At 47.6% G+C, this 23348-nt stretch overlaps 1 protein-coding gene across 4 annotated transcripts in view; it reads left to right on the top strand.

Moving 5' to 3' along the window:
* VPS13B (vacuolar protein sorting 13 homolog B) overlaps nucleotides 1-23348 on the top strand; it is a 673385-nt gene that overhangs the window by 640948 nt on the left and 9089 nt on the right. For all 4 annotated transcript variants that reach the window (XM_054590316.1, XM_054590313.1, XM_054590314.1 and 1 more), the window contains exons 55-58: nucleotides 6162-6280; nucleotides 9960-10768; nucleotides 14961-15137; nucleotides 17076-17246. In XM_054590316.1, coding sequence (XP_054446291.1) covers nucleotides 6162-6280; nucleotides 9960-10768; nucleotides 14961-15137; nucleotides 17076-17246 — 1276 coding nt within the window. The remainder of the gene's footprint in view (nucleotides 1-6161; nucleotides 6281-9959; nucleotides 10769-14960; nucleotides 15138-17075; nucleotides 17247-23348) is intronic.

The following is a 23348-nucleotide window of genomic DNA, read 5'->3' on the forward strand; positions in this document are numbered from 1 at the left end:
AAATTAAATGTCATTGCTATTGGCCCAGTCCAGTTTGTTGAAATCACTTTTATTTGGCTCACTTGGTTGGAGCATCGTCCCATAAACAAAAGGCTGCAGGTCTGATTTGCTGTCAGGGCATATACCTCAGTTACAGGTTCAATCCCTGGTCTAGGCTCATACTAGAGGCAGCTGATCAGTGCTGTTCTCTTACAGCGATGTTTCTCTCCCTCCCTTCATTTCTCCCTCTCTCTCTTAAAGAGCAATAGAAAAACATCCTTGGATGAGGATTCTTTAAAAATTTGTGATACTGTTATCCAGCACATTAAGTATCCACGGTAGCTTTTTTTCATCTGTAGATTAGTAAGCATGTATTCTACATGTTCGTCTTAGTCATTAATAAGTATGTTGCACAGGACAAGTGCAAGGTCAGCATACTGAAGTGAGTCTCGAGGCCCTTCCCTAATGTGTGAGTTCAGCCAGCCACTGATACACCAAACTCACTGTCTGCTAACCCACATTCTTAATTGAGAAAGTACACGTAAAAGCACTTTTTAAACTATACTATACAAGATATTTGTTATCTTGCTTACGAGAATACCAGGAGACAGGAGAATCGTCGGAATCATGAGGAGTTGATCGCCGTTGTTTCAAGCCTCTGCTGTCTTCTTTCCACCCTCATCCAGCCTTTTCTACCTTGACCACCTTAGAAATTCGTCTCCCTTCTTTTTCTCTCTGGAAGATCTAATCCATCTCATAGCTTTAGTTACTATCACCCGGTCCCTCCCAGATGACTCCCTCTGGCCCCCTTATCCCTCTGAAGCCCCACATCTGCGTTTCCAGCCAGACACCAGACATCTTTCGCCTGAAAGATGTCGTGTAACCCGGCTGCAGAGCCGGGATGCTTAGTAACTACTGCTGATTATCGCTGGATTGTCACATCCAGCCCATAAGGGGGGGATGAGAGGAGAGAGAGAAAGGAAGAGAGAGAGACTGCCAAGAATTATGTTCAGTTATTTCCTATGTCTCACCTTGTAACTTATTTACTCGGTAAAATTAACCTGGTTTAATTTTTTAAAACATTGTTTGTTGGATATAAATATAATAATCATTTTAATAAAGGTAATAATATATAGAAAAATGCAAGTTATATTAAAGTGTTTCTTACTTGTAATTGCAGTAAAAGATAGTGTGCTAAGTGGAAGGCGGGATTCAGGCCTCCGCTAGTGTGATACCCACACACGCAAGGGAGTCTTACTGATGAGAGCACTCTAGCGCAGATGTAAATGGCAAAACAGACTACCCCCCAAATGTGCTAACATCAGCACCTCTCTTACTGTATGTTGCTTATAGCCTTCCCCACACACCGCCGCCTCCGCCCCCCGCCATGCTCCCAGTGACATGAAGAAAGTAGAAAGAAACTAACTGATGGCATTGACCAAGACTAGCTAGCTTCTTCAGCAGTAACAAAAGCTAAAAAATTCCCCTTGGCCATCAGTCATTTAGTAAATCATTCTTTTTCCCACACACAGAACAAACAAACCTCCTCCCCAGGGTTCTAACCAGTCACCACATCCCACTGGAGATCCAGTGCTTCTGAGTGGTGCTCCCCAACTCTGGATGTGACTCGTTTCTCTCTAGAGACCTACAAACTCACCTGCTCCCCCTTTCCCCACCATTTAACAGGACAGCATAACAGGATAACAGTCTCTTCAAATCAGGAAGAGGAAGGATGAGAGCCATTCAGCGGCGTCTCATCATAACAGCCCTGAGGTTTTGGGAGCACATGTTATGGGACGTGTACCACGGAAGCCAGGAATGGTCTCTGAGCCCTGTTTCTGTTCTCAGACGCGCTCTCTTCCCATTATTCCTCCAGTCCCTGCGTCTGCCCTCGGAGCTCTGCTTTGGCCAGAATTGAAGCTTGTTTTGAGTCTCAAGTAATCACAGTCTCTCTTAGGTCTATGCTCCTGATTTATTGGGCAGGAGTAATTTCTCAAGAACTTAGTAGACTTCTTATCTGTTTGGTTTCACAGAATTCCATGTGCCAGGAACCACATTCATGGCGCTTTTTTAAAGACATACATCTGCGCTGCGTTGCTTCCTTACCTCTCTCTCGATTTAAGAGAGCTACTGTGGGAAATTTATACTCTTAATCTAAACTTTTTTCTGAGTCACCTTAACAATCAAAAAATTTTGACAGTGAGTATGCGCCTATATATAGCCCTACAGCTGAGTATTCATCTGCCTTCGTGTTCAAAGACAAAATTTCTTGCTGTTTGGGGTTTAAAAGCATTTCTAACTTTGCAAGGCCCTGAATTTCTGGAATCTCTCTAGTCTCTCTCATTTTTATTGCAAACTGGCTACATTCTTTTCTGAGCTTCTCTCTTCTTCGTAACACATTGCCAGACACAGCCAACAGTAACCAACACACACTACTAGTGTTTTGTTTCCAAACCTTATCTTCTAGAGCTACAAATTTATTAGATTTATGATCTACCCCCCAAGTAATCTCAGACAACAGTTTTACTAAATGTCTTCCCACTTCATAACATAAATCCCCGTTTTGTAGCCTTCGTTATCAATTTCTACTTCAGTTAAGCCACAGACTCATAGTTTTTATTTTTGCTAGAACCCTACTCCTATTACCAATACCTGTGTTAGTTAAGATGGGCTAGGTTATGAAGCCTGTTATAAGTATAGAATTTTCTTCTTGCTCTTGCCATGTACCTAGAGTTTGCCATGGCGGGGAGGGGGTCTATGCTTTACCAATTTGCTCAGGGACCCAGCCTGATGGGTCCATCATCTTCCATCTTCCCCATTGGAACAAATCATGCCAAAACCTATAGGTGGAAACAGCAGTGATTAACTTCTCGTGATTCTGAAGATTTGGTTGGTGACTTCCACAGGATAGGCCTGAAATCACTGAGGCAGCTGCATTCAGCTGGAGGGTTGGCTGAGGGGCAAGTTCTGCTGGGAAGTCTGGGCATCTCTCTCACCACATGGTCCTTCCTCCTAGCGGAGGCTACACCCAGCTTCCTTACACGGTAGAAGGAGGGCAAACCCCAGTGAGCACTTTATCAAGCTGTTCCTTGCCTCATGTTTACTGATATTCCATAAGCTGAAAAAAGCCACATGGCCAAGCTCTGTGTCAGTATGGGAGGGAACTAAACAAAGGCATGGGTCCTGGGTGTGCAGATCCTTGATTGTGTAATAATCTACACAACTGTCCAGAGCAGAAGTCAGCAAACTTTTTTCTTGGAGGTCTGATAGTAAATATTTTAGGCTTTGCTGGCCATACAGCCTTTGAAACGATTTCTCAACTCTGCTTTTAGACAGAGACAGTACATAAATAAATGAGCAGAGCTGTGTACCAATAAAACTCAGATCAGATTTGGTCCACCACGGATCTGGAACATTCAGTCTCTGCAGGGCAAGAAGGCTGGCTCTCTCATGCTTTGACATTTCAGTTCATTGACCAAAACTAGTCACATGGCCAAATCCTACTGCAAGGGGCTGAGGAGTAGAATCCTGCCACAGAAGCCACATTAATATAATGTCCATTCAGCTCCTTACTGAGTACCAGGCACGTGGTTATAAGTGCTGAAAAGAATGGACACAAAACCACTGCCCTCATGAGTTTATACAGCAACCATGATGGTTCAAACTGAGAGGGAGAAGCATTTCATACCCCTCTGCCCTGAAACTGTTAGTTGTTTATGCACTCATTATTTGGGCACTAAGCTTTTTCACAGCTGAGCTGTGAGCAACTTGAGCGCGTGATCATATCTTCTCAATGCCTAATATAGTGACTGAGTCATTTTGAATCCTCTTTGGGTGTCAAAAAATTGATTGAATGACCGAAGGATCAAACTGTCAGACCGAAACAGAGATTTGTGTTAAACTTCTGATTTGTAGGTGCCTAATTTCTCTGGCACTTAGTTACCTGTCACCCCAGTCCCCAGAGCTGCCACTGCACTAAAGACTTGGCACTGTGAGTTGTTTATCCACCAGAGAAAAGAAACAAGACAGGCTGCGAGAACTCAAGTCTGTATTCTTCCATTCTAACGATAAGCAAAAGAAACACCCAGCAAAACTTTGTTTTCTGAAGAATAGGAAGGACTTTAAAGGTCTAGGTTAATGCACTTGCTTTTGAGTCCCGTGGGCAGGTAACAGAGCCATCAACTTGGCTTATTTTTATTTTCTTAGAGAGGAGAAGTACCCTCCTGTTGCTGTGCCTGAAGATCACTTTGACAGTGAGCAGAACCATAAATATTTCCCTCTTCTGATCCCCTCCTTCCCTCTTTGAGGGGTGGTAGTTCTGGTTTTTCACATTCATTGCTGAAGTCCTGGGCATGCGCCAAAGTTATGGACAGTCGCTGAGAGAGGGGAGTATTGATTGGAGCACAGGCCCGAAAAAGATTTGTACCGCATGAACGACTCCATGCCTGTAAGCCTAAAAAGACAGGTGACTGACTTTACATATTATATAAAATAATGGCTTTTATAAACGTGTTTCTCAAACAACAGCTGTTTTAGAGTCATGAGCTGAGCCATTTTTTTAAGTTGGCTACGTTCTACATTTTATCATATTCGAATTCAGTTCTTACCTTGAAACAAAGAGGGCAAATTCAGGGTACAGAGTCTTTTAAAAATAGATATTTTGCAAAGCGACCCATTTGGGAAATAAATTCACAGAGAATGCAGATTGGCTCTACTCCTGCCCTCAAGGAGTTGACAACCTAGTGACTGAGTCAGGTATATAAACAGGTGACTATAATTCAAACAATACTTTTGGTGACTGAATAGAAATGTGGTCAGAGTCCTACGGGAATTCAGGTACTGGAATGGTATCAAGCTGAGGAAAGGAATAGAAAAATTACAGAACAGAATAAAGTGTCCTTAAGCCGTATATGCACATATACACAGGACTTTGAAAGGAACTTACGGGGGAAGTGTACGCTAGGCGCAGGGAGGGCGGAGGGCGGAGGGCAGACGAGGGCCTGCGCTGGAGCAGCGGCTGTGGAATGACAAAGGAGGCACCTGCTTAGGAGGCAGCGGGGCCGGAGGCTCCAATAAACGGCGGGCTGCAGGGCTGAGGAGAGGGAGGAGGCAGGGGCAGCACTGGGTGTCCTGGACGCAGGAGACAGTCAGGGTTTCTGAAGGAAGAGCCATTATACAAGAAAAAAGCCCAGAGACCTTGAAGTTGCTTCAGACCTGAGTCTGTGACTCTCCCCTGTGGTTCTGTGCACACTCCTGGTAACTCTGTTTGGTCAGGATTAGAATACGTACATTCATTCCATGTCAAGCAGGCACCTAGCTTGGCTCCCTCATCCAGAAATTTTCAGTCCTTTATTTGCTGTCCTAACAATAATAAGGGCCCTAATTGGACTGAACAGTGCGAATCATCAGAACCAACACTCCCAAACATAAGGAGGTTTGCCCCTCCCCTCAGGTAATGCTGGCTGCACACGTGGTGCTCTTGGAGATGTTTTTTCAATAGTTCTGTTTTCAAATATTTATCCATTTAAGCAAATTCAGTATTTATGGCTGAAAAGACATCTGTGCCGCTGGCCTGGCACTGGCCTCTGAGTAGAACTTTTTTTAATTCTCAGTCACTGTAGAAAAATTAATGTAGATTCCAACCAAATGAAGTTATCTGGTGGTCTTGTGACAAGTTTTGTAACAGACTTTGGAAGGATCACGACCTCCCCTGTTGTTGGGTCTGTGGGTAGGGTTTTGCATCCCCAGCATAAGAAGAGCTTCCTCGTGGTGGTAAGTCAACACTCTCGAACCAGAAAGGTTTTTGCACGTTACATTTTAAGTCTGGAGTTCTAGGGGGCTTTTTCCCACAGCAGTTCCTTTGTGCACATGCAGCTGGCCCACGCCGGGCGCGAGCCCTCACCGGGTTACCTGCCGGTTCCAAGGACGTGAGAACGAAGGCACTCGTGCCCCTCATCCATCATTTTTTTCCTCTGAACCTTACAGCTGGATATTGAAAAATCTGGATTTGATCTTTCTTTTCTCTTTTTTCATTTCAAGTCAGCAGAATAGCCTGTACACATAGACATAAAGAAATATAACCAGGAAGTGTTTATGGTATTGAATCAGAACATGAGACATTTAGAATTGGTCATTTCAGTGGTGTTTCTTTTTAATCAGAAAGCGAATGTATTTTTTTGCAGATCGTGTTCCTGACTGGCTTTGGTTATGTGTATGTCGACATTGTCCATCAGTGTGGCACCGTCTTCATCACGGTGGCCCCAGAGGGAAAAGCAGGACCTATTCTGACCGATACCAACAGGTAGGTTTAATTATTGTCCCAGTAGCAGTGTAGTAAGCTTCCCCATTATGAATTCATAAACCTATTATTTACCATTTTTGTCACACCTATCTATACATTAACGCTGTTGGTTAATTATTGTGCAGGCCATCAGGATATGGTTATCAGCATTAAATCATATATATAATAGCAATTTATTGTCTTATTTGGGTACCCCTTCCAGTTCTTCTGTGATATTAACAAACCAATTTCCAAACTAAGGCACACATTTAAAATTAAACATTATCATTAGCATGAAATGCAAATGAATGCTTCTGTAGCCACATGACAACCTAGCAGTTAGTAACTGGACTTAGATCAGAGCAACATCAGAAACAAACTCGCCTCTCAGAGCCACATTTTCCCCCTTGAGCCTGAATGTTGCCATCGGGTTTTACAAACATGAATCAAAGAGTTAATATCCCTAATTTAAAAGAACTCATATCATTCAGTAGGAATAATATGAAGGAAGCCTCTTCTTCCCAAAAAAAAAAAAAAAAAAAAAAAAAAAGGCAAAACACATGAGCAGAAAGAGGACATATAAGTAATCAAACAAATGCATATTTAAATATTACCTGTCATATTAAGAAAAAGTGTTACTATTTTCTGGAAAGCACTTTAGAAATATATATTAAAAGCCTTAAAATTCCTTTGGTGTAGAAATTCCAGTTTAAGAGTTTAAGAGATAAAGCAATAATTAGAGAAGTAGGCAAAGACATAGGCAGAAAGATATAATGGCCAAAATATTCAGAGTACAAATGCCCATCAGTAGGGTAATGGAAAACACGTAAATGTCCCATACGTGGTACATCCGCAGGAAATAGGCTTAGAGGATTTTAGTGGAACAGAAAGATGCATATGGTAAGCCTAAAATAGAGAAAATAATATAAAGTTGAGTATATAAAAATGACCCTAGTTATGTGTCATATGAACTTGTATGTATACATGCATAAACATATATGCATGTACATTCTCTCCCTCTCTCTTTCTCTCTCATACACACACACACACACAGAAAACATTCCAAAAAAGAAGACTGAAAAGAATCAAAAATGTTAGTAGATATGGGGATATAAGTGATTATTATTTAATATATTTTATATTTTCATTTTCTAAAGTAAAAGTGTATTTTTTTAATCAGAAAAATTAATTTATTATTAGTTCTAACAACATAAAATGATACCAACTTTGATACATTTGTTTCAGCCCTTTTATCCCACTTTACACATATGGTTAGGAACTCATTAATTTGATTTTATAGTATTTCCAACAAGGTTGGGTAGAATGTTTTCTTGGCCCAGCGGTGTTTGTAAAATGTTAATTTTATAACAAAATTAGAGACTAAATCTTAAATTTCATAGTACAAAATTTCAAGTCCACCCAAGAATTCCAGGAATATTTTTAGGACATTAGTAGGGCATTGCTAAAGACAATAGCAACAATCCACACATTCAGTGCTGGGAACAGGAAAGGCACAACTATGTACTTTCACTTCCTTAATTCATTTGTTCAGCAAATGTTTTTCAAGTACTTACTGGATACTAGGTGCTGTTCTAGGAGGAGTGAGACATCAGTAAGTAAAGAGACCAAAATCCCTGCTCTTGAGGAAATCATATTTTCATGGGCACAGAAAAAAGACAAAGAATAAACATTAAAAAAAGGAACTTTTGTAGTAACATAAATCTAAATTTATTTAATTATACTAAAATGTGAGGAAGGTTAGCGTTCTGCAGCTATAAAAACAGAGCCAAGTCAGAAGAACATAGGGACAGAGAGAGTGTAGTTTCTAAAAACTGGTGCAAGTCCCACCCAGAAGTTGGCATTTGAGCAAAGACCTGAAGGCAGCAAGAGGGGTGGTAACGTGGTTGTCCGGGGGAAGGGCCTTCCAGGTGCAGGGCAGTCAGTTCGAAGGTCCCAACCAGTGTGGCCGGTGTCCTGGAGAAGCTGGGGAGAGGCTGGCGGGAGCCCGGTGGGATGGGGGACAGTGAGAGTGTAGTGCCTGAGGCCCGAGAGGCGAGGGCTGAACGGAGAGGGCACATTGTGCCAGACTTCGTCTTAATTCTGAGTGAAAGGGGGAAGTCCTTGGAGCTTTTTGAGTAGAGAAGTTTCATGATCTGACCTAAATTTTCAGAAGAGCGTTGGCTGCTTTTTTGAACTAGATTGTATAGAAGCAAGGGTGGCAGCAGGGAGACTAGTTAGGAGATTATTACCGTTATTCACACTGGAGAGAGATGGGAAACGGTCAGTTTCTGGGTATCCTTTTACTGACAAGCAGTGGGGTTTCCCTGGGGCACAGGATAAGGGCTGAAAATAAAGGCATCAAGGAGAAGCCCAGAATCGTTGGTCTAAGCAACTGGTAAAATGTGGCTGCCGCTCACTGGGATGGGAAAGACTATTATGTAATTTGAGGGTAGGACCAAGAGTTTGATTACAGGCCTGACAGACTGAGCTTCCTTGAGACATGTAATGTAAGCGACTCTGTGGATAGGCAGCAACATACGCAAGACGGGCATTCAGGGGGAGCTCTGGGCTGACTGTGCGACCTTAGACGTCATCGGCGTATAGATGGCTTGTCCGGCCATGAGCCTGGACAGGACTTCCAAGGGCAGGGAGTGGAGACAGAGGAGGACCAAGGGCTGAGCTGTGGGCACCTTAACTGTAAGAAATCTGGGCGAAAGGGGGGAGGGAGCCCCATGGGAATGACTGAGAATGGGTGACTGAGAACGGGTGACCCGAGGTGGAAGATAGGAGAGAAGACATGGAAAGAAGTTACGTCCGGCAGGAGGGAGTTACCGACACCGAACACCACCGAAAGCTGAGGGAGCCACACACTGAAGGTCCGCCATTCGATTTGGCGATGCGGCTAGAGACCTTGAGGGGAGTTGCCTTGATAGACTGGTGGGAGCAGAAGCCTGCGTGGAGCAAGGTGAAGAGAAAATGGAAGGAGAGGAATAGAAGACAATGTGCATAGAAAATGCTTTGGAGTTTTGTTTTGTTTTGTTTTGTTTTGTTTTTGGTAAGAGGGATGAGGAAGAGGAGTGATAGCTTGAGGCGGTAGTAGTTACAAGAGGGGTGTTTGAAGACAGGAGAAACAGCAGCATGCTCACAGCCGCTATCGTGAGGAACGTGAGTGAGGGCCTAGAGGAGGTGAGAGCGGAGAGCCCCATGCCCGTGCGGATGCGGGCTCCGAGGCGGCGGGGCAGCAGCGCACGGGCCGCGGCGCGGGTGGAAGGGCTGTTGTGGGAGCCTGTGTGAAGTTTTCTTTGGCTTGCTTTCCTCCTCCAATTTAAGGAGTCTTGGTTGTTTTACTTTGTCCTTCTGCCTTGTGATGATGATGACAGAGGATTAGTGCACAACGACTAGAGGGATTTCAAAATAAAAATCTGGCATTGATAAGGGAAACACAGGAGAACGTGACAAGAACTTGCAGTAGTCCCATCGGGAACATTTCCCAATATTGGTGGGTGTGACTGACTCTGCCCAGACATGGTGTACTGGAAGCTGGGCTCTTGTGTGTTTCTTCTGAGAAGCTGATGGGACATCAGGAGGTATTTAATACGGCAATGGCAGGGAGGGAGAGTGAGAGGGAGAGAGGGAAGAAGAGAGGGAACAAGGGAGGGAGGGTCAGAAGGAGACTAATTTTTTTCCTTTTCTCTTCTAGAACTCTGGAGAAGATTGTGACATTTAAAATGTTCATCACTCAATTGAGCCTGGCAGTGTTTGATGACCTCACCCACCACAAAACATCATCTGAACTTCTGAGACTCACGCTGGACAATGTTTTTCTCCAAGTGGCCCCAGCAGCCTCTCTCCTCCCTGGGGAGGAGCCCGGCACAGCCCCCTTCCGGCTGCACTGTGTGGAGCTCTACTGCGGGGACCTGCAGTTGGACAACCAGCTGTATAACAAGTCCAGTTTCCACTTCGCTGTCTTGGTCTGCCAAGAAGAAAAACCAGAACCTACCCAGTATTCTAAAACGCAGAGTCTCCTTGCATCCAGCAAAGATTTGGAAGAATACAAGAAAAAATGTTTTATCAAACTTTGCCTCACCTTGACAGAGGGCGAGAGCTTCCTGTTTGATATTAACGAGTTCAGTTTTGAATTGAAACCTGCCCGACTGTATGTGGAAGATACATTTGTACACTACATCAAAACTTTGTTTGAGACCTACCTTCCTAACGGCAGCTTGGACGGTCCCCCCACGGTGCCATCAGGCGGTCACCAGTGGGCATTGCCCGTGCAGGTCAGACAGCATGCCAGGGCCTTGGTGAACCCAGTGAAGTTGCGGAGGCTGGTGATAGAGCCGGTGAACCTCCTCGTCAGCATCCACGCTTCCCTCAAGCTCTACATAGCCTCCGACCACACCCCGCTCTCCTTCTCGGTGTTTGAGAGAGGCCCCATCTTCACCACGGCCAGGCAGCTGGTCCACGCCCTAGCGATGCACTACGCTGCCGGGGCTCTGTTCCGAGCAGGTGAGGACACAGCTGAGGGCCTGGGAACTAGAGGCTGGGCAAAAAAGGAGAGGCTTCCAGGTAGCTAATGCCTTACGGACATCAAGACGTAGGGAGGCAGTATGGCGAGGGGTAAAGCATGTGGGCTGTGCAGGTGGACAGCAGTGGATTTCAGTCTAGACTCTGGAAGGCCTCAGTCACATCATTGAACCTCCCCAAGTCTCAGTTTCCTCAGCTCTAAAATGGGTTGTTAAGATTCTTGAGAGGATACCATGGAAGTGTACAAAGTGCCCTGAATTTTGCTTAACGCTTGATAAACATTAAAGCAGTCATAGCTGTTTATTCGTTATTATAGAACTTAAAATTGTAAATCCATTTAGCAAACAGTCCTTTGGCTCCTTGCAGGCACAAAGCTCTGTATGCGCACAGCAGCGCAGTCGGGGAAAGCAGCCCCGGCCCTCAGGCCCGGGCCTTAAAGAGATGCAGTTCTAGGTCGTTGGCTTTCTTCATGACAGCCCTTCAGGAGTAGCTGCAGGAGAACCATTCTTGTGCAGGAGAAACACAAAGGATGTGTTTGCTCCTTAAGATGCAGAGAGAGCCTTCCGCAGGCCCACGTTGTGCAAGTCTGCAGGGCTGGGCGGGACGTGCATACAAAATGTTGCCTCGGGAGGACATGTGCTGAAGGTTGGGTGTTGGGGACCAAGGTGCCTCAGAATTCTCTATGGTAGCGGTTTTCCACCTTTTTCATCTGATGACACACATAAACTAATGACAAATTCTGTGGCGCACCAAAATATAGATTATATTTTCAGCCAAGTCTCACACACACACACACACACACAAAATGGGTATAATTTTGATTCATTAACACCAGATAGCTATTGTTGTGTTGGCTGCTGTCATTTTTTCATGTGACAGTCTAAGGGAAAAGAGGTCAGTGCCCTTGACTAATAGTCAGGTATTGCATGTTTTAGAAATTCTTGTGGCGCACCAGTTGAAAATCACTGTTCTGTGGTAATCAGCTCCAAAGCACACATTCCTGATCAAAATACACTCTAAAGGAGCTTCAGTTTGCCAGTCTGGCTCCTCACGTTCCTGTGAATGCAGGCAACAAACACCAGCCAGAGTCCGTCTTGTGGGCCCTTTTTGGTAAAGAACATGGAAGTCTTACTTTCTGAAAGTAACAGAAGAGAGAACCTTTGTAACATGGTCCTTGACCAGTGCATTCCCATAGAAAATTAACATCGTAGCCGCAAGTGACCCATGTTGTTGCCATGCTGGTAAGATTACACTTTCTCCCTAATGAAATTCATGGAGTTAATAGGGCTCCCCAGAACTCTTAAGTGAAAATGACAAGATCTGGGGAGAGCCCTGCCCAAACTGTTGTTTTGATAGCTTGCACAACAATGAAGAAATATTTCCCTCTTGCTAAGAAATCATTTAAAAATAAGCAGTTAACATTTCACATTTAATAGACGGCTATAGTTATAAACAATTCCAGAAACTTACCCTTTGAGGCAGTTTTTGCTTTTAACATGAGAAGCGGGCATGTAGGTTCCTGAGATCTGATCTGGGGCCCGGGAACGAAGGACCTCACGTCCACTCACCGCGTCAAGCTGAAGGGGGTGGGGGGCACCCATCTGTGCGATGATCTGGCGGAGAAACTCCAACCATGGCACCAGGGAGCCGTGTCCCTGCACCCTGTGTGCTAAAAATGATCGCTTTGTTTTGTTTTGTGTTTTTAATGAGCTTTCCCAAGAACATTCTGTTTGGATTTTTTGGTAATCCACTTAAAAATCCTCTAAGTTGTTGTCCCAATCTCATTATATGAAACTCTAATATAAAGGTCCAAGATTCTAAGTCCTGTTGGGAATTCGGTCACTAAAAACCTACCATCCGACTATTATCTGGAAGGAAGCAGTGACTGAGGAGTTGGAAAAGGGAAGACAGAGGAGGTCACCAACCCCCAGATTATAACAGCATTAAAGGGAATGTACCCCCATTCCTGTAGGAAGGCACAGGGCTTGCCTGGGAGTGAGCAAGTTGCATAAAGAAACAGTAAAGTAAATAGAAACGAGTGACTAACCCTGTTTAAAGGAAAGAACGTGGGCTTTATAATTTCCTGGGGTCCCTCTCTGCCCCATAGTCTCTGTTGGATGGGACACCAGGCAGACACCCTTTCTCAACAAAATTCCCAAACAAGTCAGCAAAGGATATATTTGCTTTTGGAGGGAAATGATTAAAGAAGGAGCATCCTGGGATTCCTGCTGCCCTCCTCCGGCCAGCTCAGATGCCCCTGAGAAGCCGCCCGGTCCACACGTGGCCCCGCGTCAGGCCGAGGTCCCCATCCAGGAGAGCCAACGACCTCCGCCTGGGGAGCTGCTGCGTTTCCGCCCACTCTGTGCCCCTGCACTGGGATCTTTGCTTGGCAGTAGCTACTTTCTTCTCCATTTCTCTGTGGAACCTTGGGAGAGAAGAAGAATTCAAACGTTTCTAGGCCAACCTTCTGGCTCCAGGTGGACTCTTTCAATTATTCCAGGCTAAAGGGCATCTGCTCTTTCTTTACATCCAGAGAGGGTCCTCCAAGGAAGAGTATTCCATAACCTTCCAGGGGCCCCTGCCTACTCCTTGTAGCCTGGGCTCACCATGTGGCGGGGGCGGGGTTGTTTGGAATCAGGTAAGTGGGGGTTGGAAACCTAGCCAATATGTCTAACCACTGGGAGACTGTAAGCAAATGTTTTGTTTCTGAGCTAGTTTCCTCCTTTTCCTGTCTCTGGGAAAATGGGGCGACTGGGTATTAACCACGTCACATTCCTCTGTCCCCTGGGCCTAGTGCAGCTCCTCAGTCTGGGGGAGGATCCGTCACTGGCTAATCTGCATTTAGGTAAAGGGAGATAATGGCTCTTCTCTCAACTGTGAGAATTACAAATGTTGAATGCCTGGCACCTAGGCACCTTCCCATTTATAATCATCTTCTAGAAATTACTTCCTGTTTTAACATAAACCCTAGTGTTATCTTCCTGCTATTCCAGGGAAGAGAGGTGGGCTCCAAGTTGAAGAATGTCCCTCTGTACAGGGGCTGGGCCAGGGTCCTGTTGGGTCCTCGGCTGAGCTTCGCACCCACACCTTCCCAGGCCGCTGGGACTGGTGGCGTGACTAGGGGTCTCTGTCACAGGCCTGTCCTCCGAGAACCCACTGGCGAGGCAGGATTGGTGCCCACATGGGTCCTGTCCCGAGGGCCTCCCCATTAGCGCTCCCAGCCCTGGGCTGTGGAGGTCAGTAGGTCAGCAGAGAAGTCACCTGTTCGGAATGCCCCTCACCTTGGCCCTTGGCCCTTGGCCCTTGCCTGAACTTCCAGACCTCTGGAAGAGAGCCGGTCCCCACGGGGGGGGGGGGGGGGCGGGGGGGGGAGGCGGTGGCGCGGGCGGAGATGGAGGGAAGCCGCTGCCGGAGGCCGCACCACAGCCACGTTCCCACGGGGCCGTGCGCACAGCAATCAGGCCACTGAGCAGGCCAGCTCCTGGCACGCCCGGCACACAGAGGAAACCAGATCCAAAGCTCGCCTCCCGGGACACTCGCAGGGAACGCGCCCCTCTCGCTAACCTAATCAGTATGTCCGTGTCACTGAAGTTTACACAACTGCAGCTGGGGCTGAACGGGAGACATTTATCTGGCTCCAGCTCCGCTCTAAAGGGAAGCACTCAGCTTGGTAGGATTGGGAAAGATTAAAAATAACTCCTCCATCTTTGTCAAAACTTTGCGTCCCCCTGGTAACACCCCATTTAGCATCTGGCCTCCTGTCCGGACCAGGCGTCTTCTCATCCCAAGGCCTCTGCTGCCCCAAGGAGGTTTTAAAGATAGCGCCGGCCTGCAGACACCTGCGGGCTGGGGGGCCGCCTTTCCCGGGCACTCGGAGCAGGGCCCCTGCTCCCGGGTCCCTTTTAGCAGGAACATAGGAGACTCCAGCAGGGAAGTCATATTAAAGTTATTTGTGAGGCTGCCAGAAGGATCACTTTGATTTATAAAGTATGAAAGTTTGCCACATCTGAATTCACAGTGAATGAGTTATTTCCCATATTTTGCTCCAAAGGAGCTTATTACATTCTCAATTCTGGTGTGAGAAATGAATCGCAGGGAAAATGTGTCATTTTCCCCAAAGTTGAAAGTGCTGTATTTAAGGTTTCAGTAACCCCTTCCCTTTGGTCCCTTCCAGGCTGGGTGGTTGGATCTCTGGAAATCCTCGGCAGCCCGGCGAGCCTGGTGCGCAGCATCGGCAACGGCATCGCCGACTTCTTTAGGCTTCCGTACGAGGGGCTGACCCGAGGCCCCGGGGCCTTTGTGAGCGGCGTTTCCAGGGGGACAACGTCATTTGTAAAGCACATTTCCAAAGGTAGCTATTTTGGTTCTTTGTAACAATGCTTTATTTCATTCCATCCTGTCTTTTATTTTTAAAGAACATGTTTAAGTTCTAAATGCACTAGGTTTGCCTCTAGCTTTGTTTGGCTTGTTAGCATGCCGCGAAATGTTGGGTTTGTAACAAAGCTCATATATAATGTCTTATGTTTTAAACAGATCAGTGCTTGCCTGTGTAGTGTGTGAAAATGTTTCAGAAACTTCAGAATTTTAAACCTCCCATTGGGAAAACACGGACTGGCTCAACTGTTATTCCATGTGATAAATACAGAAATATTAAAGGTGTTCAGGACTTCTGCTAAACATCAGAAATCCTACACTGTGTTGCCTCATCATATTTTTTTTCTAAATGTAGATACAGTTGTCATAACTTTTGTGAGGATATGGATACCGATTTGACGTGGACACCGATTTGAGTGAAACAGCCAACTTTTCTCCAGCAGGCCACGTAAACAGTGCCATCTTGTGGCCCAGACCAGGCTCAGAAGCCAAACCCCTGCCCTGCACAAGAAGGGGGATGTTTTCTTTTTATCCGTGTGTTTGCTTGACGGTATTTTGGTCATGTTGGCAGTGGCTCGGGAACTAACAAGGGCCATCTGAGGGCCCTTTTCTTCTCAGCAGGAGGCAAGGGAAACAGGGCAAAGGGCTTCTCCCCCATAAGAGGCTTTTATGAGCAGGCAGGTTATAGAAGTCTCTAGAAGGCCTCAAAAGACAACTTGAGCTTGAAATATGAGAACCCATGATCCATAGAGGGGGACTGGCCGGAGACCAGCCAGAGTAATAAACCACGTTCCCCAGAGAGCGGGACGACCACTCCCCCGCGGACCCCCCGCAGCCCGGGAGCCAAGCCCTGGCCTCACAGATGAGTTGCTGGTGGATTTCTCACTCTTAACACTTACATCTTGGTGGTTCTGTTGTTTTTACTTTAAAATAAGACAACCAGCACCTGCTAAATTGAAACCCATTGGTAATTTTAGAATGCTGACTCACTGCATATTTTTTTACATTGTCCTCTCAGCAAAATGCATTTGGTTTGTTGAGATCTGTGTGTGTGTGTGTGTGTGTGTGTGTACATACATTTTTTTTTTTTAGGTTACTAGTGAAGATGCAGCTGCAAAAACGATATCTTCCTGAAACTGGACATCAGTAACAAATGAGCTAATTCATTTGCTTCAGAAATGTGTCCATTGATGTCGTGCAGTTTTACTCACTGAGATCAATGCAGACTTAGTGGAGAGGATTCTGAATATTTTGAGCAAAAGGCTAACATACCTTTTCTTTGGGGAGAAACACAGACAGAATCATGGCTTTCTCGTGATTTGCTTGCTTTATTGTCCTCACATTTTTCTGTTAACATCCTAAACATCGAAACTGCACATATTCTCTGTGGCACAATAATCATTTCCTCAAAATGTCAAATGGTTAGACTTCAGTGTCTCCTTTTAGTATGACTGAAATCATAAGGAGGGAATAAGTTTTAGTCCTAAAATGGAAACGTTTCTTTGCAGTCTGCCTAAAATTCAGCAACTAACCTTAGCCTTTCAACTCAGAGCAGGCAAATTTTAACATTCAAAACTGGGCCTCAGTGAGGACTTCAAAACTAACTCTTTTAGCCAAGCCTTGACAATCAAATGGTAGTGAGTGACCGTTTTATATGAAACTCTGGGCATTTTTCTGGTGATGGAGATCATCCTACCCTTTTGGAGGGGTGCCACCACCGGCATAAGCAAGTGTTCATTTTCACCTCATTTTCTTAACGCTCTTGCTACCATCTGCTCAAGAGGAAGCTACCGTCACTCACCACCTGGGCACACCCAGAGGCGCAGGTGTGCTCCCACAGCGCCCGGGGGCCGCTCTCCTGGGGTTCTCCATACAGGGCGCCAGGCGGCCAACCCACGTGCTCTTGTGCCCGCAGGTACCCTGACGTCCATCACCAACCTGGCCACAAGCCTGGCCCGGAACATGGACCGGCTGTCCCTGGATGAGGAGCACTACAACCGGCAGGAGGAGTGGCGGCGACAGCTCCCGGAGAGCCTGGGCGAGGGGCTCCGGCAGGGCCTGTCCCGGCTGGGCATCAGCCTGCTCGGTAAGCGGTTGCTGGGACTGCGCTCAGGGCTCCCACTATCTCTGGTGAGGGATACGGATGCCCAGCACTGGGGGTGGTTGGGAATTTCACATCCTTTCTGTAGACAAAGCTCAGGCCCCGAGAGGAGAAGGCGCTCACCCCGGGAGCCGGTGAGGCCCCGAACAGGACCCCCTCCGCAGCACCATGGTGCGGCCACGGCAGGGCCATCCTGTCTGACGGGGCTCACCTGCGCGAGCGGTGCTCCACCTTCCTGTGCTTCTCCTATGAAGGGCGTCTCCGGCCTCCCCCAGGCTCTGCCCTCCACAACAGAACTACCCCGTGGAAGCCCCCCTGCACGTGGGGTGTCAGCTCAAGGCCAGCAGCACACAGCTGTTCGCTTGTTAGAGGGAGTCCCCGGCACACCCGAAGGTGCGCCTTCACGCCACAGGCCCTACAGGTCCCTGCTTTTGTTCAGGAAGCACTTGAGCAACTTGCAAAAGTCATGTAAACCTCACTGAGTAGCCACTTTTGGCCTTTTTTAAAAAAGAATGCCAGATCAGCCTGACTCGAGGTAATTAACATTTGTTGAGCTGCCAGATGGTATAGTTAGAGGTGAAGATTGCTCTGGATATTTCCAAATATTACAAATGTTTGAAAAATAAGTTGCTTTGGAAAAATCTATAAAAAGGAGGCTTCAGAGCTGAACTTTTGCCGAGCAGGATTTTCAAGGGTATTTTTTGTTTATTTGTTTGCAAAGGAATTTAAAACTGTATTGCTTGGCAGCGTGCCTGCCCAGCATCTGAAGGAGTGTACGTCTCACAGAGATCAAAGTGCCCAGTGCAGAGAGAACAGAGGTCAGAAAAGCTGAGCTTGAAAGGATTTGTCTTCTCTCCAGTCTGCCATTCCAAACACAACCCCTCACGCGCAGCACAGCCTCTTGCTGAGGCTCTGGGAAGACCTAGCAAGATGTTACAAGAGCAGGTTAAGTTACTAGAAATTGTTTAGGTCAACATTCAATGATGTGCGGCACTGCCACTTAATAACGTGTGGAAGCCAGGAGGCTGCTGGCCTGGGCAAGGAGCTGCTTGGGTGGAGGAGCAACCAGGACGGCAGCTCTGGGGAAGGGCATGGTATGGGGTTTCGCCACGTGCTTGGGAGCCACAGACCCCTGGCTGGGGGTGTCCGGACCCCTTCTTTTTGACCTCAGATAAGTTCCTATCCGCTCTGAACCTGGGTTTCTCTGCACCTTGAGGCTGGAAATACCACTGTTTGAAGTCATGATGGTCAGTCATGTGCCTGGCACAGGGCCTGTGTTTGGTAATTGGAACCTGTCATTATAATATTATGGTGGCAAAGGAACTGTAAGAGTTGCTTGATATCAAAGAGGGTCACGTGAGCCATGGCAGGAACCGTTTTGCTTTAGTTTTAGTCCAATGAGTTAAGTTGCTATAACCACAAAAAATGACCATCTTGGGCGCCTCAGGTCATTGTTTAGAGTCTGGGGGGGCCCTCCTTGTGCTCAGAATTGTGGGCTCTGGGCCCTCTGCTCGGGGCCGGAGAGCATCTTTCCCTCCATGCGAACCCTTCTTGGAGCTCCAGGTGTCCACCGACGAGACCTGAGCCTGCTGGCATGCAGCTGTCTCCCTGCTGACTAAATCTGTCCTCCTCCCACCCGGAGGAGCCGGGCTCCACTGCTCAGTTTCTAGTGTATAAAACTGTGCCTGAGGGTTGGACTCAGTTATGGGAGGAGCCACGGCTCTGCTCCTGTTGCGAACCCTAAAGCTCTGGTCTTTGCCGTAGTCATTGGGTCCTGAACGCCCTCATCCGCGTGAGGGAATCGTTTAGTCTTTAGTCTGTGGAAACTGCAGTGGGCTCACAGAGTTTTTCTGCATGTCTGGTCACGTACAAAAGCCTAGGCCTCCGGGAGTAACGTAGATCCTCCCCAGTGTGTGCGGATGGCGCCTACAGCCCCTGGCCGCGCCCGGGGCCCTGGGAGCTCCGCCCCCAGCCGTCCGCCCTGAGCGCCACGTCCACATCTGCGCGCACAGGCATTTCAGTTCACTGTGGGCATCTCAAGGTCGGCCCAAACCGCCTTCCGTTCCTCTGTAAGAGCTCTCTGTGTTCCGTGTAATCATGATGCTATCTCAGAACATCTGGTCCTAGAATTCTGTAATGTGTGACAAGAAGAGCTGGAGAGGAGGACCAACCTGTGAAAATATAGATTTGTCACCTTTTAATCCACACCCAGAAATATAATTCAGTGCCTAATTGAAGCTAGAGCTGTTATTGTATAATAGTTTGCAACCTTTGCTTAGTGAAATCAAAATGCTCGTTCCTCAGCAGACACTGAGGAATGCCTTTGCAAAGACACAAATGTCGACGACCCAGCTAGTGGAAATGTATTTCAAGAACGCTTCAGGGTTGACGGAGTTCTTTCACAAGTGCCATCTTATTGGATCCTCAAGCCCTACGCATGGACGAGGGGCACGGACTTGCCCGGGTCTGCCTCCAGCCAGGACAAGAGCCTGGCCTTTCCTCATGTCCCCCGCCATGAGGGCTCCACGCCTGGAAACAATCAGGATGTGGGGAGACTGAACAATTGAAAGTTCCAGGGCGGGGAAAACACATTTCCCCCAAATGTCGATGGGTTGGTGGGCCTTCCTGACGCTGCTTCGCCCTCATGGAGACACTGGAGAGTGTTAGGAGACACTTGAAAAATCAAAGGGTGTCTCTGGCTGCCGTGCCCAGACACATCGCCTCAGGTCAGCGAGGAAGCGTCAGCTGGCAGGGGGATGCCGCTGAAAGATGCCGCTGTGGCGCTTGGATAAGTTCCACCAGTTTTTGAAAAGCAGAGGCTTTGGAACCCTTCTCTTTCGCCTGCAGAATTGGCACCAGGCTGGCCCACATGTACCAGATCCGCCCCCCGATCCACCCCACTTTCTGCCGCTCCCTGGAATCCGTGCTGAGAGGGGATGTGAGCCCCGTGTCACAGCCCCGCTCCACATCCCCTCCCAGACGTGTCTGCTCGCTTGTTAATACCACTGGCAGGACATCAGAACTTGCCTGCCTGACCCACGCTTCTTGGGCTGCTGCCCGACTTCTGAAGCATCGATAGAGTTCCCAGCAGCCGCACCCTCTGTCCTCACGGCCGCTCCTGGGATGCCATTTGGAATCCCAGCAACATAGGCCTCCCGCAGATCGATGAGGACACTGTCCCCCAAGGGGGCAAGCAAAGGGCTGCGCACCCCTGAGACGGCCCCCCGAGTGGTCCCTCTGGTGCCGCTGTCAGCGCCGGCAGGCTGGTCTGCAGTCAGTGGGGAATTTAGAAAGGCTGGTACTTCCTTCTCAACTTGCCAAACTGTGCTGGTCCAGAAAAGCTCACCTCAAGCTGGAACACTCCGTGGGCCTCGTTTGTCTCTGGGGTAGGGCGCTGTGCAGCGGGGGCCCAGGGGAGGCCCGTGCCTCTGCTATTGTGAGTATTCCTTAAAGTGCCCAAAATGTAATTACAGTGTGTCGTCAGGGCAGCAGCAAAACAGCCACGCAGGCAGGACTTTCGAAGCCCAGGGACACACTCTTTTTTCGCCCGAGCTGAGGACTGAGTCCCGGAAGAGGTGAGGGTGGGCCCGTGCCATTCCCGGGCTTCAGAGAAAGCCTTCCTCTTCCAGCTGAAGGTCCGAAGAGGAAACACCTCCCGCTTTGTGCCCTGGCAGCACACGTGGAGCCGCGGGCACGCCCCTCCGAGGTGCGCCCTTCCTTCCCTGCCTCGCTCCATCACCTCACAGCTGCCTCCATGTGGCCGCCCACCCCGCGGGCCCAATGCCAGCAGACAAGTTCGGGGATCAGTTTCCACTGCCTAAAGCCTTAGAGCAGGTTTCAGTATATGACAGTAAATAATTTACCAGTTGTGGGATTTAGCTGGATTATACTAATAAGAGACCTTTCTGAAGCCCAAGGAGAAGCAGCCTCTCAGTTCTCCAGCTCCCACCTGGTGACCAGGAAGGTGTCGGCGTGTGTGACGGGCCAGCGTTCCTCCCCCCAGGGTCGGGCGCTGGGCAACGGCATGTGATCTGACAGCTTCTCCTCTACCTCTTGGAATCTGACACCTTGTCATGGGGTCCAGGCTTTCCACCTTTGGGGGCTGCCCAAATAGGTTATCTATCAAAGCCATAGTAACTGAGCCTCTGCTTTGGCCAGTGGCTGGAGAAAGTGGAAGATCAAAGGGGAGTTTCACTGCGATACCCGTTTGCACCCACGCAGGTAGAAGTCAGAGCCCTGTGTGGATGGGCAGTGATGCCGTGTACAGGTGAGGCCTGGCACGCTGAAGGGAGATGGGAGAGTCTCGTCGGAGCAACCCCCTTCCCCCAACTCATTGCTAATAGGCTTACTGGAAATCTGCGTGTGAAAAAAGACATTTCTACCAGAAGTGCAGGCAGTGATTTAATTTATTGATGAGTTTGTAATTACCCCAGTTTTCCTACTCTTAAGCTTAGAGGCCTATCAAAGAAATCAGATAGTGAAATCACAAAAGCTGTAGTTGTTGATTTCATGCTAGGCAGTCTGAACTGTCTGCTTTGAAATGATCTGAAGACTAGACTTCCCAGGGCTCTTGCTCTTGGGCACTGAGACAGCCACCGCCTCCGCCTCCACGGTGGCCAGTTCCATGAATGCCTCCCGGCCGCTGACTCCTGACCTCATAGATGGAGAGCAGAGCAACAGATTCCTCGGACTGAAAGCGGGAGCGAGCTCCCAGCTCCAGCACTGGGGTGGGGGGTCGCTGTGGGCAGCTTCCTCCGCTTTCCACATCTTTTCGAGGTTTGAGGAGCACTAGTCTAGGCTGGGAACAGACCTGTCGCCTCAGGTCATTCTTAATCTGTCCCTGCATAAATTTAAATGGCTCTGTCAATATTGAGAGGACTGGAATCCTTGAAGAACGTTCCCTTTACAATTGACCTGAAGGAATTGGCCTTTGGTTTTACTGGATTTTGTTCAATGGAATATAGCTTGAAATTAGCAGGTCATTAACTGAGACCTGGAAATCTCCCTTTACCCAAGAGACTTTGAATTAGTGGCATTTGAAATAATGGGATTTGACATGTACTAAAATTTCTACCAGGGGAACTGTGCATTTTCATTAATCCTAGCAGGTCTGAGTTGAAAACAGGGAATTCTGTCAAGGATTATAGTGAAATGTTTACCTCTTACGAGTTAGGGAGCCCCCCACTCCATCATGGAAAAAAACCCCAGGCTGGTGAGGCCTTCGCTAGGTCTCATCATCGGCCCCTGAAAGTGAGAACGAGGGGACAGGCCATCCCACGGGAAAGCCATTAGAGCAGAGAACAGTGAGAGCAGGGTGTTGTGGCTTTTCTGAAGTTTAGAGTTAAGTAGCCAAACCTCAGATAAAGTGTGGGAGAAGGAAGTGTTTCCAAGACTGGCAAAAGGAAGAGCCTGTTTCATAAACAGCATCAGAGAGCAGCTTGGTGGTTAAGAGCGAGGCTGTGAATCCAACTCCTCGACCCAAGTCCTGCCTCCAGCATGGGACAGCTGTGTGACCTTGGGAAGAGCTCCTTCACCTCTCAGTGCTTTGGTGGCCTTATCTACGGAATGAGGATGAGAGCCCCGCCTGACTCCTGGGATTGTTTGGATTAATGATCTCACAGGAGCAAAGCTCTCAGCACAGTCCCCAGCACATAGTAAGCACTCAGATCAGATCAGCTGACACTCGTGCGCAGCCTGATGATGGAGATACGTTCTGAGATGTGTCACTAGGCGATTTCATCGTTGTGCAAACATCATACAGTGCACTTACACACACCTAGATGGTGTGGCCTGCTACACACGTAGGCTACATACAAGCCTGCACAGCACATCACTGTCCAAACACAAGATGAAATCAATCACAGGAGGAAAGGATGCAGTCAAGAGATGTGGTAAACCTGAGAGGTATAAGGCTTTTGGTGGTGTAACACAGGATGCTGTTTTACAGCAAACTTTTTTTTATATAAATAGAGAATACACTCTAAAATAATGATGAAAGATATAACACAGCAGGTTCTTAAATAGTCATTTTGTTCTAAAGTTGATGGGATGCCATGGAAACTTAACTCTTGTTTATATCAATTAGCC

Source organism: Pteronotus mesoamericanus, unplaced genomic scaffold (assembly GCF_021234165.1).
Source record: "Pteronotus mesoamericanus isolate MK-2021 breed Mesoamerican mustached bat unplaced genomic scaffold, CSHL_Meso_final scaffold_174, whole genome shotgun sequence".
NCBI lineage: Eukaryota > Metazoa > Chordata > Mammalia > Chiroptera > Mormoopidae > Pteronotus > Pteronotus mesoamericanus.